The 17,915-nt window shown below is 43.8% G+C and overlaps 1 protein-coding gene across 1 annotated transcript in view; it reads right to left on the bottom strand.

Moving 5' to 3' along the window:
• LOC136586789 (macrophage mannose receptor 1-like) overlaps positions 1 to 17,915 on the bottom strand; it is a 298,478-nt gene that overhangs the window by 50,969 nt on the left and 229,594 nt on the right. The window contains exon 27 of the mRNA XM_066585016.1: positions 139 to 255. Within this exon, the coding sequence (XP_066441113.1) occupies positions 139 to 255 (117 nt within the window). The remainder of the gene's footprint in view (positions 1 to 138; positions 256 to 17,915) is intronic.

The raw sequence follows: 17,915 nt of genomic DNA, 5'->3' as shown, positions 1-17,915 counted from the left end.
GATATTAAAGGACACATTAGTCCATTGTGCAGAATAGCCACAACAATACAAGGGAAAGGAGCGAGGGAAAAGACAGAAATACAGAATGATCTGAATTACGTGTTTTCTGATGAAATAGTGAATGTTCTGATACTCTACCTTTCACGTTCTTGTAAAGTCCAATCCAAAATGTTTCTTCCTGGCTTCTGAGTAACTGAGTATGATAGAGAAGGAAATCCGACTCGGTGGAATCTTCAATGGATGTTAAACTGGCACCTAAAGAATTGACATACTGAATAATTCTGTTTGCTTGGAATTTTTGTTCCTCTATGGATATGATATTACACAACATATTCACCCATCTGATGCCTCATTAACCCATGAGGAACAAGGCAGCTTTATTTTTCCTCCCGGATTTTAAAAAATTATAATTTTCTTATTTTTACATCGATATTTCTGTATGAGGACTTCGGTCTTGTGGGCCAAGTTGTATTTTTCAGTACTACTATTTAATATATCATACACTGAAAATCACTGCATTAGGATCAGCTGGCGCTTGACATCTTGTGATCAGTAACGTGGTAGGTAGTGTCTAATTGTAGTTCAAGGGGGGAAAAATGCAATTCCACAGGTTTTTTGGGAGTCATGCTTATATCGTGTGCATGGTAAGGCAAAAATGACATATTAGCTGTTTTCTGTTGCTCAGTATGATTATGGCAATATCAATATCAGTCGTTTTTTTGGTCGCATTACTTTAAACAGAAAAAAATCATTTTTTTTAAAGGCCACCATTGATTATTATTTTTCCATTGATGAGGTTGTATGAAGGCTGAAGTTTTGCAGGCTGACCTGTATTTTCTATCGGTACCATTTTGGGATACATATGACTTTTTGATCACTTTTCATAAAATTTTCTCTTGGAGATAGAGTGACCAAAAAGTGCAGTTCTGACGAAGTTTAATAGATCGGACTTGTAGGCTATTTGGATTAGTTTATGTTAAAACATGGGTAAACAGTGTTTTAAAAAAATATATTTACAGCATTGTTGTAATGAATAAAAAAAGGGATTGAACTTGCATTTGTCTGATAAATTATACAATGTATGTATCCCTTAGTGACTGGCCTATTTTACATATTAAAGACTAACCGCACTTTTTAAAAAACTCTCGACATGTTACTCTGGCATGGCAAGAGTGTTGTTCAGTGGTGGCCTGGGCCTGATCACTAAAATGAAGGGGCTGCAGTGCTCCCTGGAATTCTGTGCTCCTTTGGCTTTCATCGTTGCTCTTCAGTTCCTCTCAGGAGCTTAGGACAGATGCATAAACTTGGTGAATCTATTCACCAAATGAGCTGTGGCAGGTCTTGTTTATTGGGGGTTGAGTTGTATTTTCCATTGGAACCATTTTGGGGTACGTGCAACTTTTAATCACTTTTTATTGGGTGTTTTGGAAAGCATGTAAATGAAACATAGCAATTCTGACATTTATTTTTAATTTTTCTCATTGTTTACCATATCAGATAAAGGCCAAAATCTTTTTATAGGATGGGTCATTAAAACATGGCAATACCTAATATGTTTCTTTTAAAAGTAAAAACTCTCAGCGCTCCGTTGTACTGAACAAAATCACACTTGGGATCTTACTTGTTTGGGGGTGCCGGACCCGTGGCACCCCTCACATCCAGATAGACGTAATAATATGTGCAGGAGAGGTTTCCATAAATATCCTGCTTATTTATTTATTTCCCTATAAGATTATATAGTAATTGTCATACACTACTGGAGCGCCGCTTCTGAACATTGTCTTCAATATGTTTCTTTTGTTATTTTTGTCCATAATAAAGGGTGTTTTGTACAGAAACCATGTTATTGTTAAAGATAACTTTAAAGGGGTATTCCTGGCTTTTACAATTAATGATTAATCCGGGGGATAGGTCATCAATAGTTGGTCAGCGGTAATCAGACACTCAGAATCCCCGATGATCACTGAAAGTGTAATAGACAGCCTTAAATCCCATCAAAATAAATGGGGGCAAAGCTGCCTACAAGGCTTCTGACCCCGATGATAATGTCTGGCGATGCTGCACTGACAGCAAGTTGGGTGATCAGCTGATCAGTGGGGATCCCAAGCAGCAGATCTCTGCTAATCAACTAATGATCTATCCTGAGGAAGATCATCAGTACTAAAAGTTTTTCAACTTATTTTCACATTTTTTTGGTCCCTCTAGGGCAGTGTTCCCCAACTCCAGTCCTCAGGGACCGCCAACAGGTAATGTTTTCAGGATTTCCTCAGTGTTGCACAAGTGATGCAATTATTGTCAGTGCCTCGGACATTGCCACAGGTGTTCTTACCATAGGATATCCTGAAAACATAACCTGTTGGTGGTCCCTGACGACTGGAGTTGGGGACCCCTGCTCTAGGGCACCTGAAGATGCAATGGTTCGATCACTAGTATAGTACACTGCAAAACTTATGCAGTGCAGTATAGTAAGCTGAACAGGAATTTATACATAAATACTGGCAAGGAAATTTCCTGTGAGATCAAGCTTTTAGGATACTCTTGATTTGGGAATATTTCAAGAAGTCCCCTGTGGTTAGCCCATACTGCTCCTCTAATGCTTTGAGAGATTTCATATTGCTGTTTTGGAATAGGTCTGAAAACAAAGATATTCCTCTCTTTCCCCAGGTCCCTACCTCCAACCACTCTGCAAAAAATTGTAAAACCTCGATGGATAGGGAAATCTGTTTTTTGAGTTGACACACACTGGAGGCATAAATCAGCTTTTTCCACACATCCACGGATGCCTCTAGGGTCCCGCATCTCGGAGGGAGAGAAGGGAGGCCTGCCAATGCTGCTAATAGTAGGTTCCAAAGGGATCCTCTGCCTATCATGTTCTTTTCTATTAAGGGACAGCTAATGCCCTCCATTGGGAAGCACCACTGCCTCAACTGTTTAATCAAATTTGCCTAATTTGCTGTGATACTTGGAACCCCCAAACCTCCTCTCTGCTTCGGAGAGTGCAATACTGAGAACCCTACCCTAGGTCTTTTTTTTGTTCCATATTAAGTATAACATTTGTCTTTGTAATGCTTGGAGATTACCTTTTGCATGTGGGATTGTGAGAGAGCATTTGGTATATAGGATTTTTGGTAGGGTCATCATTTTATATAGAACTATTCTTCCCAGCCTTGAGAGCTCTGTTAAGGCAAAGAGGTCTAGTTCTTTCTGTATGTCCTTGTGAAGCAAGGACTGGTTAACTTCTCACTCTTTCCCCGGTGGTAGTAGTTTAATACCCAAGTTAGGAATCTCCTTCTCCTCCCATGAAAAGGGAAACACTCTTTCTATTTGGTCTTTTAATTGCTTGGGCACATTTAGTGCTAATATTTGAAATTTTGTGGCGTAATCTATAAGAGATGCAAGAAAATGATTCTATTAATTGTTTAACTTCTCTTAATGAGTTGAGAGGGTGAGATAATGTCAAAACCACGTCATCCGCAAAGAGGCCTATTTTGTGTTGTCAGATAAAGATAAGTATTCCCTGTATGTTCGAATTCACCTCCGCATAGGGCTCCATTGTCAGAATAAACAATGAAGGGGACAGTGGGCAGTCCTGTCATGTTCCGTTTGTGATCAGGGAAGGATTTGATAACACCCCATTGATTAATACTGTAGCAGATGGACTCGTGTACAGGGCCTGAATTGCTCTAAGTATTTGCCATGTAAAGCCAAACTTTTGCATGGTTGCAAAGGCATAGCCCCAATGAATTCTGTCAAATGCCTTCTCTGTGTCCAGGGTAAGGACCAGAGAAGGCGCTCAATTTTCTCCTGCTCTGTGTAATAAGGCCAGAGTTCTTTTCAAAGCATCTAATGTCTGCCTACCCTGCACAAATCCTACTTGATCAATGTATACTAGGGATGGAAGAATTTGGAAAAGCTGCCTGGCAAGAGTTTTGGCATAACATTTTATGTCACTGTTAAGCAGTGAAATGGGCCTAAAGTTCTCTGGTGATGTAGTTGGTTTGTCTGGTTTTGGAATTGCAACCACCATAGCCTGGAGCATCTCCTCTGGGATCTTTCCTTTTTTCATTATTTTAGAAATTCTATTAGTTGTGAGTCAAATAGCTGGTAATATTTGTTCGAGAACCCATCTGGCCCTGGGACTTTGTCTCTTTTGGAGTTTTTAATAATTTTTGAAATTTCCTGTTTCAGTATGGATAGATTTAGGAAATCTAGATGTTCCTGCTTAAGAGAGGGTAGATGGATTGAGGAGATAAATTTATCAATTTGTTTGTCTGTAGGGAGGAGGGTGGAATTATCTTCCTTGAAATTGTATAGGTTAGATTAATAATGTTTAAATGCTTCAGCTATTCTGTGGGGGTGATGCATTTTATGCTTTGGAGGTGGGATCTATTAAGAAAGGGATTTTGACCGTTCTTTTATGCCCGATTTTGTTTGCCATTAATCTGCTAAACTTGTTAATGGCAACATAATACTTTGTTCTCATGTAACTGAGTTGTCTATCATGGTCAGCTAGGAGAACTTCCCTTAATTTGTTCCTATTTTTCATTAGGTCTGCATGTAGTGATTCCGATGAATCTGTTTGGAGTTTCTGTTCTATTTCTTTTATTGTTGACATAGTAGCTTCTAAGACTTTATTTTTTTCTTTTGTTTATAAATAGAACTTGTTGTATCATGGTACCTCTCGCTACCGACTGGTGAGCATTCCAAAGCGTGAAACAATATTTCTGAAGAATCTTTGTAATAAAAGTATTCTTGTAAGGAGTCACATATTTTCTTTTGGTAGTAGGGAAGTTTCATAAAGAATGTATTGTTACGCCAGATTCTTGTAGAAGGGGGCTATGTGGTTAGTCTCAGTGTAAGTGAAATGGGCGCATGGTCTGACCATGAGGCAGTTCCAATGGAAGCCTTCTGTGTCATAGGTAGTAAGAAAAAAATTTACTAAGCACATGTCAATTCTTGAGAAGGTTTTTACGGCCGGCAGGAGCAGATGGACAAAGGATCCCTATGCCCGCCCTCTCCTGTGTCCCTACCTACTTGCCCCCCTGGGCTAGGCCCCAGGTCGACAACTGAGCGATTGTCCCTGCGCAGCACTAGTGTCAGGTTCCCAAAGAAGGAGGGACTGGGAGACAGATGAGAACCGTGAGCTGACTAGGAAAACTATGAGCCGACCAGAGAGTAGTCAAGAAAACAGGCAGGGTCAAACCAAAAGTCACGATCGGAAAACAGGAGGGCAAAAACAGAAGCAGAGTCAAATGCAAGCCGAGGTCATACACACTATAGTCAGGTCAATGATTGCGGGTGTAGTCAGACAAGTCAGAACAAAACACTGGCAACTGGAGTCTGGGCCAGCAGGGTTTATATGCAGACCGCCCCTCTGGGCGGGGAGAAGTCACATGATGACTGGCGGGAGTCATAAAGCCATCTCCCAGCAGCGTGCACCCACCCAAGCACTGCGCGTCTGACCAGCATACTGGCGTGCCAGGGTAGGACGCGGGATGCACCGCCAGCCGCCGTGACCAACCACTAGAGTGGGGAAACCCCGGACAGAGCCGCCAGCCCGGGCCCCAGCCACACCAGGATGAGCAGCCCACATCAACCGGCTCCCCTAGTGATAACCCCATCTCTAACAGTACCCTCCCTATTACGGGGAGCCTCCGGACCCCCAAGAACCGGATCGGGGTTTAAGGGGATGAGTCCTGTGAAACGTGGGGTAAAAATGTCTCTAGCTGAGACTCACAACCGCTCCTCCGGACCATATTCTTTAATGAAATAAGGTACTGGAGAGCACCCCATACTCTCCTAGAATCTAGGACCTTATCCACTTCGTATTCCGTTTCACCCTGAGTTAGGGTGGGCGTCGGTGGACCACAGGTGGGCACCACTGGAAGGTACATACCTCATGAGGAGAGATTTGTGGAAAACACGGTGGATTCTCCACGTGTCCAGTAGTGCCAGCTTGTATGCCATAGGACTAGTCAATAGTTACTGGAAAAGAGCCCCCAAATTGGGGAGCCAGCTTCAACGAAGACACTTTTAACTTCAGGTTCTTGGAAGACAAGTACACCAACTGGCCCACAGACAAAGGTTTAGACATAGTATGTGTACCTCTACTCCTCCTAAGCACCGCATCCCTGGACTGCTCCAAGTTGGCATGCGCTTTCTCCCACACCTCTTGCAGGTCCTGAACCTGAGCGTCTGCAGATGGCTTGTTAGAGGAGGAGGTGAAGGACACCGCAAACCTGGGATTAAATCCAGAATTACAGAAGAAAGGAGACACGCCAGACGCCGAATATGTATGATTATTGATAGCAAATTCAGCCAATGCTAGATAATTGACCCAGAGACTCTGACAATCACTCACATACATTCTGAGGTACTGAACGAATTCCTGGTTCGTACGTTCCATCTGCCCATTAGACTCCGGGTGAAAGACAGGAAAATGACAACCAGATACCGATATTCTTACAAAAATCCCTCCAAAACAGGGCAACAAATTGGACTCCCCGGTCAGAAACAATATCCTCAGGGACTCCATGCAGGCGCACAATCTTCTAGATAAATATGGTGGCTAACTCAGGTGCAGACGGAGTGCAGCTTCTTTAGAGCAGAAAAATGCGCCATCTTGGAAAATCTATCGACAACCACCCAGATGACCAAGCACCCCTGGGACTCAGGCAGGTCGGTAATAAAATCCATCGACAGATGGGTACATGGCCTCTCCGGAACAGCGAGAGGACAAAGCGGACCCTCAGGTCGTCTCCGTACACTCTTCCCTCGAGCACAAAAAGGGCAGGACTTGACAAATTCCCTGACATCCCGAGACATTTCTGGCCACCAATACAAATGGACACAGAGCTCCAGGGTGCCTCAGACCCATGGATGCCCTGCTAAAACCAATAAATGAACCTCCTCCAGTATGAGGAGCTGCAAGGTATGGGGAACAAATCATCTCCCCTCCAGGAGGCCTTGGGAATCGGACTGCTGAGCCAACTGGAGTAAAATAGGGGTGTCAGACGTAAGAGCGGCTACAACCACGCCCGGGCCCAGAATACTCTCTGGCTGAGGCTCCTATACCTCGGGAACCCCGAAGCTGCGAGACAACGTATCAGCTTTGACATTCTTGGACCCAGAAACATATGTGACTACAAAATTGAAACATGAAAAAAACAATGTCCACCTTGCTTGACGAGTGTTCAGGAGCTTGGCGAACTCCAGACAAATCAAATTCTTTTGGTCCATGAGGACCGTAATAGTATTATGAGTGCCCTCTAAGAAATGTCTCGATTCATCAAATGCCCATTTTATGGCCAATAATTCCCTGTTGCCAATATCATTGTTGCGTTCCGCCTGATTGAACTTCCTGGAAAAGAACACACAGGTTTGGAGACCAGGTCGGCCGGGAGATTCCTGCGAGAGGACTGCTCCCACACCATGCTCAGAAGCAATCACTTCAATGATGAACAGGCGATCTAGATCCGGCTAAACCAAAACTGGTGCTGTGGAAAAAGCCCTCTTGAGAAGTGTGAAGGTCTTAACAGCCTCCTGTGATCAGGAATCAACCCTAGCCCCCTTTTTGGTCCAGTCAGTCAAGGGTTTGGCCACCATCGTAAAATTCTTAATGAATCTCCGATAGAAGTTTGCGATCCTCAATAAGCATTGTAACGCCTTTAAGTTGGTGGCTTGCACCCATACGGTGATGGCCTTGACCTTGTCCGAGTCCATCCGGATGGCCGATGGAGAAATGACATATCCCAGAAAAGCAATTTCCTGCACAACGAAAATGCATTTCTCCAACTTAGCATACAATTGATGCGCTCGAAGGCGGGAAAGAACTGTATGTAAATGCCTGACATGGCTCTCCCAATCAGAAGAGAATATCAGAATGTCATGCAAATATACAACCATGAACGTGCCCAGGATGTCATGAAAAATGGTATTCATAAAACGTTGAAAAATAGCTGGCGCGTTACATAACCCGAATAGCATGACTAGACATTCAAAATGCCCCAACTGAGTATTAAACGCCGTTTTCCATTTGTCCCCCTTTCTGATATGGATGAGATTATAAGCTCCCCGAAGGTCTAGCTTGGAGAACCAATGGGCCCCTACGACCTGGTTGAGGAGATCAGGAATCAGGGGCAAAGAGTACTAGTTCTTGATAGTTATCATATTCAAGGCTCTATAATCAACACAGGGTCGGAGGCCACCATTCTTCTTCTCCATGAAAAATAACCCTGCCTCTACGGGTGATTCGGAAGGACGTATATGTCCCTTGGCGAGACTCTCAATAATATACTCCTTCATTGCCTTGCATTCAGGGACAGTTACATTATATATTCCCCCCTTAGGGATGTTGCTCCCGGGAATAAGATCGATCTTGCAATCCCATTCCCGGTGCGGAGGTAACGTCTCGGTGCGGAAAACACACCAGAAAAGTCCTCAATATACGGAGGTAACCCCTTTACCTTACACTCAGTGGAATGCACCTGGACTGAAACCAAATTCTCACCACAACCTGGCCCCCACTGTACTAGTTCAGAGGTGGAACAATCAAACTGGGGATTGCGCTACCAGAGGCAGGGTAAACCAAGGACTAAATCAGCGGAAAGGTTCTCCCTCACCAGGAATGAACACACCTCTGAATGTAGCGCTCCTATGGAAAAAAGTAGTTCAGGAGTTCTCTTACTGATTAACCCCGCTGACAAAAGAGTGGAATCAATACCCAAAACCTGGTTGGGAGGATTCACTGGTAAAAGACATGCAGACATAGACTTGACGAAATCAAAATTAACAAAGTTCGCGGCAGCCCCCGAATCAATGAAGGCCCAACCATTGAGGATATGAGCATTATATGAAATATAGAATGGAACTAACAATTTAGAACATTTTGGAAGTACCTGAGGTCCTAGGCGATCCCTCCAGACATTACATCGGAATGGCTGTTTCTTGGGGCAGCTGGCGACCCGATGACCTGGACCTCCACAATAAAGGCATAAATCGGTTCCTGAGCCGGAATTCCTTGCACCCTATTTGGGGACAAGCAGCCTACTTCCATTGCCTTGACTCCGTTGGTAGCTGAGGTCAAATGCAAGCCAAGGTCATACACCCTATAATCAGGTCAATGATTGCGGGTGTAGTCAGACAAGTCAGAACAAAACACTGGCAACTGGAGTCTGGGCCAGCAGGGTTTATATGCAGACCTCCACGTCCAGAGGGGCGGGCAGAAGTCACATGATGATTGGAGGGAGTCATAAAACCACCTCCCCCTGGCGGCGCCCACCCACCCGAACACCACGTGGCCGACCAGCGGACTGGCATGCCAGCGCAGGATGCAGAACGTGCCGCCGGCCGCCGCAACCTACCACCAGAGTGGGGAAAGCCCAGACAGAGCCGCCAGCCTGGGCCCCAGCCCCGCCATGACGAGCAGCCCGCGCCAACTGGACCCCGCCAGAAATAGTGGTAACCCCATCTCTAACAAAGGACCTTTGACTTGCTGAGTAAAAGGTGAATTCCTTAGATCTGGCGTTTAAATTCCTGAATGTGTCATAGAGTTCTTCCTTGTTCATCCTCATTTAGGGAGTTAGAGTTGGTTTTGTTAAGCGACGAAGACTGTTGGTATCAAATTCTAGGACAGGTATTCTTTGCAAAGTGTGTTTCCTGTACACAAAGTATCTCCACCTTTCGTAGAGAGGCTTCTTTCCAAAGAGATGCTCTTTTAAAGGGAGAATTTAAATTCTTTGCATTAGTTGGCTCTCGCTGGCATCTAGGCCACGCCCCCAGTATAATAAACTTTTGACAGCTCTCTTTTTAGACGTTGCCAGTGATTGGCTTGCATGGCAGGCGCAGAAGCCCTAATCAAGCCTTTGGCTGCCAGTATACCCATTGGCACTTTGCAATTGCATTGTGGGGTTCTGTTGGGTGACAGGGGAGCTCTCCCCCCTGTCAGGCAGTCACATGTCATGATCACTATTGATCACGGTATATAAGGTTTCAAACAGTTGAGATCAGAGATTTCTCTGCAGCTGTCCATTAGAGCAGGAGCCTGACTGTCAGGAGACATGCTAGCCCCAGCTCTTCCCAGAATTAAACATTAATGTTGGACTTAGACGCCATATCTTTTGCAGTGGCCTAGCCTAAAGCCCCTAAGTGATTGCCATAAAAACAGGCATGGCTGCTCAAACAGGGTTTAAGCCCTGCCAAAAGAAAATCTAAATAGGCAAAAAAATTTGCAGCAGTCCTGGCAGCCTTAGCAAGGTCCCAGGCTGCCATGATGAATGAATGGCCATCCACAATCCTATTGCAGGTGAGCCTTTCAGGTTACAGCAGGAGCCAATCCTCACTCTGTCAGACAACTTAAATGCTGCTGTCAGAAATGACAGTGGTTTCTAGATGGTAAATCACTGGGATCTAAGTTATCTATGATCCCAGACACTACAGGCCAGTGATGGAAGTTAAAGATAGCTGGCACCCACCACATATGGAGACGAGCTTGCTCCATACAAACTCTGTGGACATCTGACATACTAGTATGTCAGATTGCATTAAGGGTTAGCGTTAGAGATGAGTGAGCACCAAATGAACTTTTCAGCGATGCTCGAGAGTTCGTTTTGAGTAACGAACCCCATTGAAGTCAATGGGCGACTCAAGCATTTTTGTATGGGACCGATGCTCCACATAGGGGTTGATTTGCGAAACACCAGGAAACATCAGAAAATTATGGAAACACCACAGAAACGGATAGGGAATGACAGGGGCAGCGGTCACCCCCCTATCATTTTACTTGGGACAGACCATAAGCAGCAAGGCACACGCGCTGGCACATCTTAGCTAAGCACCACACTACCTGCAACCAAGGACAATCACCACCTGCGGGTCACACCGCTGCCTCTTCTCCTGGGTTACATGCTGGCATTGCTGTCCAACCCCCTGCACGACCCTGCATCCACAGCGCACACAAAATTTTCCCTGCACAGCGTTCAGCTGCCCTCATGCCACATGCTCGCTTCATAGCCACACCACCCTCATGTCAATTTATCAGTGCGTCTGCGATGAGGAGGAGCCAGAGACACACACTGCATAAGGGTTGGCAGGGCCAGACAGCAACCCTCTTTGTAAGTGTGAACGATAGCCCACAATGCTGATGACAAATGATGATAAATTAACGTATGATCATCATTCCAATCCCGTACCACCTCCATCACAAAATTGTCAGGAGCTGCAAACGTGGGCATAAAGGGGACTCAGGTGCCAGCACTTCTACACATCTCCACAATGCAACAGTGCATACTAACACCAAAGATTGGTTTGAAGCTGGAAGTGTCGCAAAAGTAGCCACCACACGTATACAGGGACCCTGTGAAAGTCTCATGAAATCAGTTACACTTCCTGTGAATGCTCCAATTCTGTATCTCGGATAACTGTGGTAATTTGTAGCACAAGAGATAATACATGCCGAGCAACGCTGATCCCCAGACCCCAAGCAGAAGGAGGTGGCATAATAAGCCCGAGAAACCATGACCGAGGTAGGACCCGTAATACTCTGTGTGGGAAGTACGTGAGCGATAGCCCACAATGCTGTTGGGAATTGATGATAAGTTGACGTACGATCATCATTCCAATCCCATGCCACCTCCGTCACAAAATTGTCAGGAGCCACAAATGTGGGCATAAAGGGGACTCAGGTGCCAGCACTTCTACACATCTCTGCAATGAAGCAATACTCTGTGTGGGAAGTACGTGAGCGGGCCCTGGGTCAGGCTCGGTCCCAGCCTCCACCTTGTGTGAACCAAGGTGCCATGAGATAAATAGCTATGGGACATCCATGTGTCCACACACAATTTATTATGTGTATGTGTCAGGCAGCTCAACACCGCTATGGAAAACCTTTGTGCACCCACAGTATAAGCGGACCCCTGAAACTTTTCTGTTGCAAGAGTATAGGCGAACCCCTCAAACTTATCAGTAGCAAGTGCATAGGCGGAGCCTAGTAACATTTCTGTAGCAAGAGTATATGCGGACCCCTGTAACATGTCTGTAGCAAGAGTATAGGTGGACCCCGGTAACATTTATGTAGCAAGAGAATAGGCGAACCCCTGAAAAAATTTGGTTATAGTGTATAGGAAGCCCCCAATAACATTTATGTAAAAAGAGTATATGCAGACCCCAGTAACGATTCTTTAGCAAGTGTATAGGCGGACCCCAGTAACATTTATGTAGCACTAGCTTACCCGTCGCGCGTTGCTGCGAAGACAGACAGACATGCATATATTCATTTTTATATATATAGATAACAATCAATCACAGCACAGCTTTCATGTTACCTCAGTGGTATAATATATAACAACCAATCGCAGTGCAGCTTACATGTTACCTCAGCTTTATAATATATAACACCCAATCACAGCGCATCTTTCATGTTACCTCAATATAATATATAACAACCAATCACAGCGCAGTTTTCATGTTACCTCAGCAGTATAATATATAACAACCAATCACAGCGCAGCTTTCATGCTATCTCAGCAGTAAGAGAAATAACAACCAATCACAGCTCAACTTTTATTCTGCCTCAGCAATATAAAAAATAGCAACCAATCACAGCGCAGCATTCATTTTACGTCAGCGGTATAATATATAGCAACCAATCACAACACAGCTTTCATGTAACCTCAGTAGTATAAGAAGTAGCAACCAATTACAGCACAGCTTTCATGTTTCCTCAGCAGTATTGGAAATAGCAACCAATCACAGCACAGCTTTCATGTAACCTCAGTAGTATAAGAAGTAGCAACCAATCACAGCACAGCTTTCATGTTTCCTCAGCAGTATTAGCAGTATATGCTCGCACGTGTGCCACCTATCGTAGGATAGATGTACTATGCCAGTAATCTTCCCAGGAGTGTGCTCAACAACTTCCCAAAGTTTCATGGCGATTGGATGAATGGTGTAGTAATGCATAAAGAACAGACATACAGACATTTATATATATATATATATATATATATATATATATATATATATATATATATATATATATATATATAGATGACATTGGGAAGTGAGAGAATTAGATTTGGTACGTAAAATTTGGATGCTAATTCTTTTGCGCTTAGAATTGAATAATTGAGTTGGGACCCATTAGCTTTTCCTATTTATGACATAATCAATGCTCGTGCCAAATTTCAAGTTTTTATGACATTGGGAAGTGAGAGAATTAGATTCCGTACGTAAAATGTGTACGCTAATACCTTTGCGCTTAGAAATGAATAATTGAGTTGGGAACCATTAGCTTTTCCTATTTATGACATAATCGATGCTTGTGCCAAATTTCAAGTTTTAATGACATCGGGAAGTGAGAGAATTATATTTCGTACGTAACATTTGGACGCCAATTCTTTGGCGCTTAGAATTGAATAATTTAGTTGGGACTAGAGATGAACGAGCACCAAAATGCTCGAGTGCTCGTTACTCGAGTCGAACTTTGAGCGATGCTCGAGAGTTCGTTTCGAGTAACGAACCCCATTGAAGTCAATGGGCGACTCAAGCATTTTTGTATATGACTGGTGCTCCGCTAAGCTTTTCATTTGTGAAAATCTTAGCAAATCACTAAAGTCATGTAAAAAACACAGAAATGGATAGGGCAGGCGAGGTGCAACATGCCCTTCCCTGAAATTCATCCAGAAATGCGTAAAAAGTAAAAAAAAAATATACTCACCTTGTCCTGGCAGAACGATGTTAGCCCATTGAATTCAATGGTACCAGCAATACAGTCGGCTCCATTGAAAGCAATGGGCTGCCGGCGAGTGCGGGATGAATTTTCGGGAAGGGCTTAAAAATATAAGCCCTTACCTGAAAATCATCCTAAAATGTGTAAAAATAAAAATAAAAAGGTATACTCACCTTTCCACTGTAGCCGGAGTTCAGCCGCGTCTGGCCAGCAGTTCTCCTGAACTGCTTTCTGTAGTATTCAGCAGGTGGGGATTTAAAATCCCCGCCTGCTGAATGAGCTGCCTCTGATTGGTCACAGCCTCACCAATCAGAGGCAGCTCTCACTCACCCATTCATGAATGGGTGAGTGAGAGCTGCCTCTGATTGGTGAGGCTGTGACCAATCAGAGGCAGCTCATTCAGCAGGCGGGGATTTTAAATCCCCGGCTGCTGAATACTACTCACAGCAGTTCAGGAGAACTGCCGGCCAGCCGCGGCTGAACTCCGTCTGGATGAATTTCAGGGAAGGGCTTGAATTTTTAAGCCCTTCCCGAAAATTCAACCCCTGCTCGCCGGCAGCCCATTGCTTTCAATGGAGTCGGCTTTATTGCCGGCTCCATTGAATTCAATGGTTAGTGCTCGTTTAATCGAGACGAGTACCGCGTGGTGCTCGTCTCGAGCAACGAGCATCTCGAGCACCCTAATACTCGAACGAGCATCAAGCTCGGACGAGTATGCTCGCTCATCTCTAGTTGGGACCCATTAACTTTTCCCATTTATGACATAATCAATGCTCGTGCCAAATTTCAAGTTTCTATGATATTGGGAAGTGAGAAAATTAGATTCCGTACGTACAATTTGGACGCTATTTCTTTGGCGCTTAGAATTGAATAATCAAGTTGGGACCCATTAACTTTTCCTATTTATGACATAATCAATGCTTGTGCCAAATTTTATGTTTCTATTACATTGGGAAGTGAGAAAATTAGATTACATACATAAAATTTGGACACTAATTCTTTTGTGCTTAGAATTGAATAATCGAGTTAGGACCAATTAGTTTTTCTTATTAATGACATAATCAATGCTTGTGCCAAATTTCAAGTTTCTATGACATTGGGAAGTGAGAAAATTAGATTCCGTACGTACAATTTGGATGCTAATTCTTTTGCGCTTAGAATTTATTAATCGAGTTGGGACCTATTAACTTTTCCTACTTATGACATAATCAATGCTCGTGCCAAATTTCAAGTTTCTATGACATTGGCAAGTGAGAGAATTAGATTTTGTACGTAAAATTCGGACGCTATTACTTTTGTGCTTAGAATTGAATAATCGAGTTGGGACCCATTAGCTTTTCCTATTTATGACATAATCAATGCTCGTGCCAAATTTCAAGTTTCTATTACATTGGGAAGTGGAGAATTAGATTCCATACATAAAATTTGGACGCTAATTTGTTTGCGCTTAGAATTGAATAATCGAGTCGGGACCCATTAGTTTTTCCTATTTATGACATAATCAATGCTCGTGCCAAATTTCAAGCTTCTATGACATTGGGAAGTGAGAAAATTAGATTCCGGACGTACAATTTGGACACTAATTCTTTGGCACTTAGAATTGAATAATCGAGTTGGGACCCATTAGCTTTTCCTATTTATGACATAGTCAATGCTCGTGCCAAATTTCAAGTTTCTATGACATTGGGTAGTGAAAAAATTAGATTCCGTACGTAAAATTTGGACGCTAATTCTTTTGCGCTTAGAATTGAATAATCGAGTTGGGAGCCATTAACTTTTCCTATGACATAATCAATGCTCATGTCAAATTACATCAGGAAGTGAGAGAATTAGATTTCGTATGTAAAATTTGGACACTAATTTTTTGGCGCTAAGAATTTAATAATCGAGTTGGGACCCATTAACTTTTCCTATTTATGACACAATCAATGCTCGTGCCAAATTACATCGGGAAGTAAGAGAATTAGATTACGTATGTACAATTTGGACGCTAATTCTTAGGCGCTTAGAAATAAATAATCAAGTTGGGACCCATTAAATTTTCCTATTTATGACATAATCAATGCTTGTACCAAATTTCCAGTTTCTATGACATTGAGAAGTGAGAAAATTAGATTCTGTACGTACAATTTGGACGCTAATTCTTAGGTGCTTAGAATTAAATAATCAAGTTGGGACCCATTAAATTTTCCTATTTATGACATAATCAATGCTCGTGCCAAATTTCAAGTTTTTATGACATTGGGAAGTGAGAGAATTAGATTCCGTACGTAAAATTTGCACGCTAATTCTTTTGCGCTTAGAATTCAATAATCGAGTTGGGACCCATTAACTTTTCCTATCTATGACATAATCAATGCTCGTGCCAAATTACATAGGGAAGTGAGAGAACATTTCTGTAGCAAGAGTATAGTTGGACCACAATAACATTTATTTAGCAAGAGTATTTGCGGTCCCTAGTAACATTTCTGTAGCAAGAGTAAAGGCGGACCCCAGTAACATTTCTTTAGCAAGAGTATTGGCGGACCCAGTAACATTTCTGTAGCAAGTGTATCGGCGGACCACAGTAACATTTCTGTAGCAAGTGTATAGGCTGACCCCAGTACCATTCATGTAGCAAGAGTATAGGCGGACCCCAGTAACATTTCAGTAGCAAGAGAATAGGTGAACCCCTGTAACATTTCTGTAGCAAGAGTATAGGCGAACCCCTGAAACATTGGTGTACCAAGAATATAGGCGAACACCTGAAAAAATTTGATTACCAAGAGTGTAGGCGAAAGCCGGAAAAATTAGTTAGATAACAGTATAGGCAAGGGCCTGAAAAATTGGTGTATCAAGAGTACAAGTGTACTCCTGAAAAATTGCTAAACCGTGAGGGCAGGTGAAACCCATAAACATTTTTTAAAGATACAGCTCGCTGTTGCTTAATTTGCAACAGAGCCTGTAGGCAGCCCTGCAAAAAAATTGTAAAAAACTCTTAAACAGAGCCTTTTGGGCCGCAGACAAATTGGCAGTTCAGCGTGATGACATGCTGTTTTAGGAGGAGAAGTAATAATATTCGAGAGGGATTGACAAAGCTAATTCCCCCTTTTTTGTGGTGATAGAGGATGCTTTTTTCTCCTGTTGCAGCGAAAAGAATCTTTATGTTCCACTGCTTTCCGTCGGTGGAGAAGAGAAGTCTGGGAAAATCCAGCCTTTGTTCATCTTTAGGAGTGTAAGCATGTCGGCGCTTGCAGTTGACAGGCAGGTACGCTTATCCGTGATGATTCGTTCAGCTGCACTAAACACCCTCTCTGACAAGATGCTAGCGGCAGGGCAGGCCAGCACCTCCAGGGTGTACAGTGCAAGTTCGTGCCACGTGTCCAGCTTTGACACCCAGTTGTATGGAGCAGAGGCATCACGGAGGATGGTGGAACGATCTGCTATGTACTCCCTCACCATCTTTTTACAGTGCTCCCTCCAACTCAGCCGTGACTGGGGAGTGGTGACACAGTCTTGCTGGGGAGCCATAAAACTGGCAAAGGCCTTGGAGAGGGTTCCTCTGCCTGTGCTGGACATGCTGTCTGATCCCCGCGACTCCCCTGCTACTTGGTCCTCGGAACTGCATTTTCTGCCACTAGCGCTGTCAGATGGGAACTTTAGCATCACTTTTTCGACCAGGGCCCTGTGGTATTGCATCACTCTCATACCCCTTTCCTCTTCGAGAATGAGAGTGGAAAGGTTCTCCTTATACCGTGGGTCGAGAAGAGTGCGCACCCAGTAAACCGTGTTGGCCAGAATGCGTCTAATGCAAGGGTCACGGGAAAGGCAGCCTAACATGAAGTCAGTCATGTGTGCCAGGGTCCTAGTACGCAACACTTCACTGTCCTCACTAGGAGGATGACTTTCAGGATCCTCCTCTTCAGCCCATACACGCTGAACAGATGAGAGGCCAGCAGCATGGGTACCCTCTGCAGTGTGGCCAGCAGTCTGTTCCCCCCTCCTCCTCTCCCTCCAAAACGCGCTGAGATATAGACATGAGGGTGGCCTGGCTATTAAGCGACATACTGTCATTCCCTGTCTCCTGTTCTAACCGCAAAGCGTCGGCCTTTATGCTTAGCAGCGAACTTCTCAGCAGGCAAAGCAGCGGGATGGAAATGCTAATGATGGCTGCATCACCGCTCACCATTTGGGTAGACCCCTCAAAGTT

Source organism: Eleutherodactylus coqui, chromosome 12 (genome assembly GCF_035609145.1).
Source record: "Eleutherodactylus coqui strain aEleCoq1 chromosome 12, aEleCoq1.hap1, whole genome shotgun sequence".
NCBI lineage: Eukaryota > Metazoa > Chordata > Amphibia > Anura > Eleutherodactylidae > Eleutherodactylus > Eleutherodactylus coqui.
Note: the sequence above shows the minus strand (reverse complement) of the source record. Positions and strands in the feature narration are given on the sequence as shown.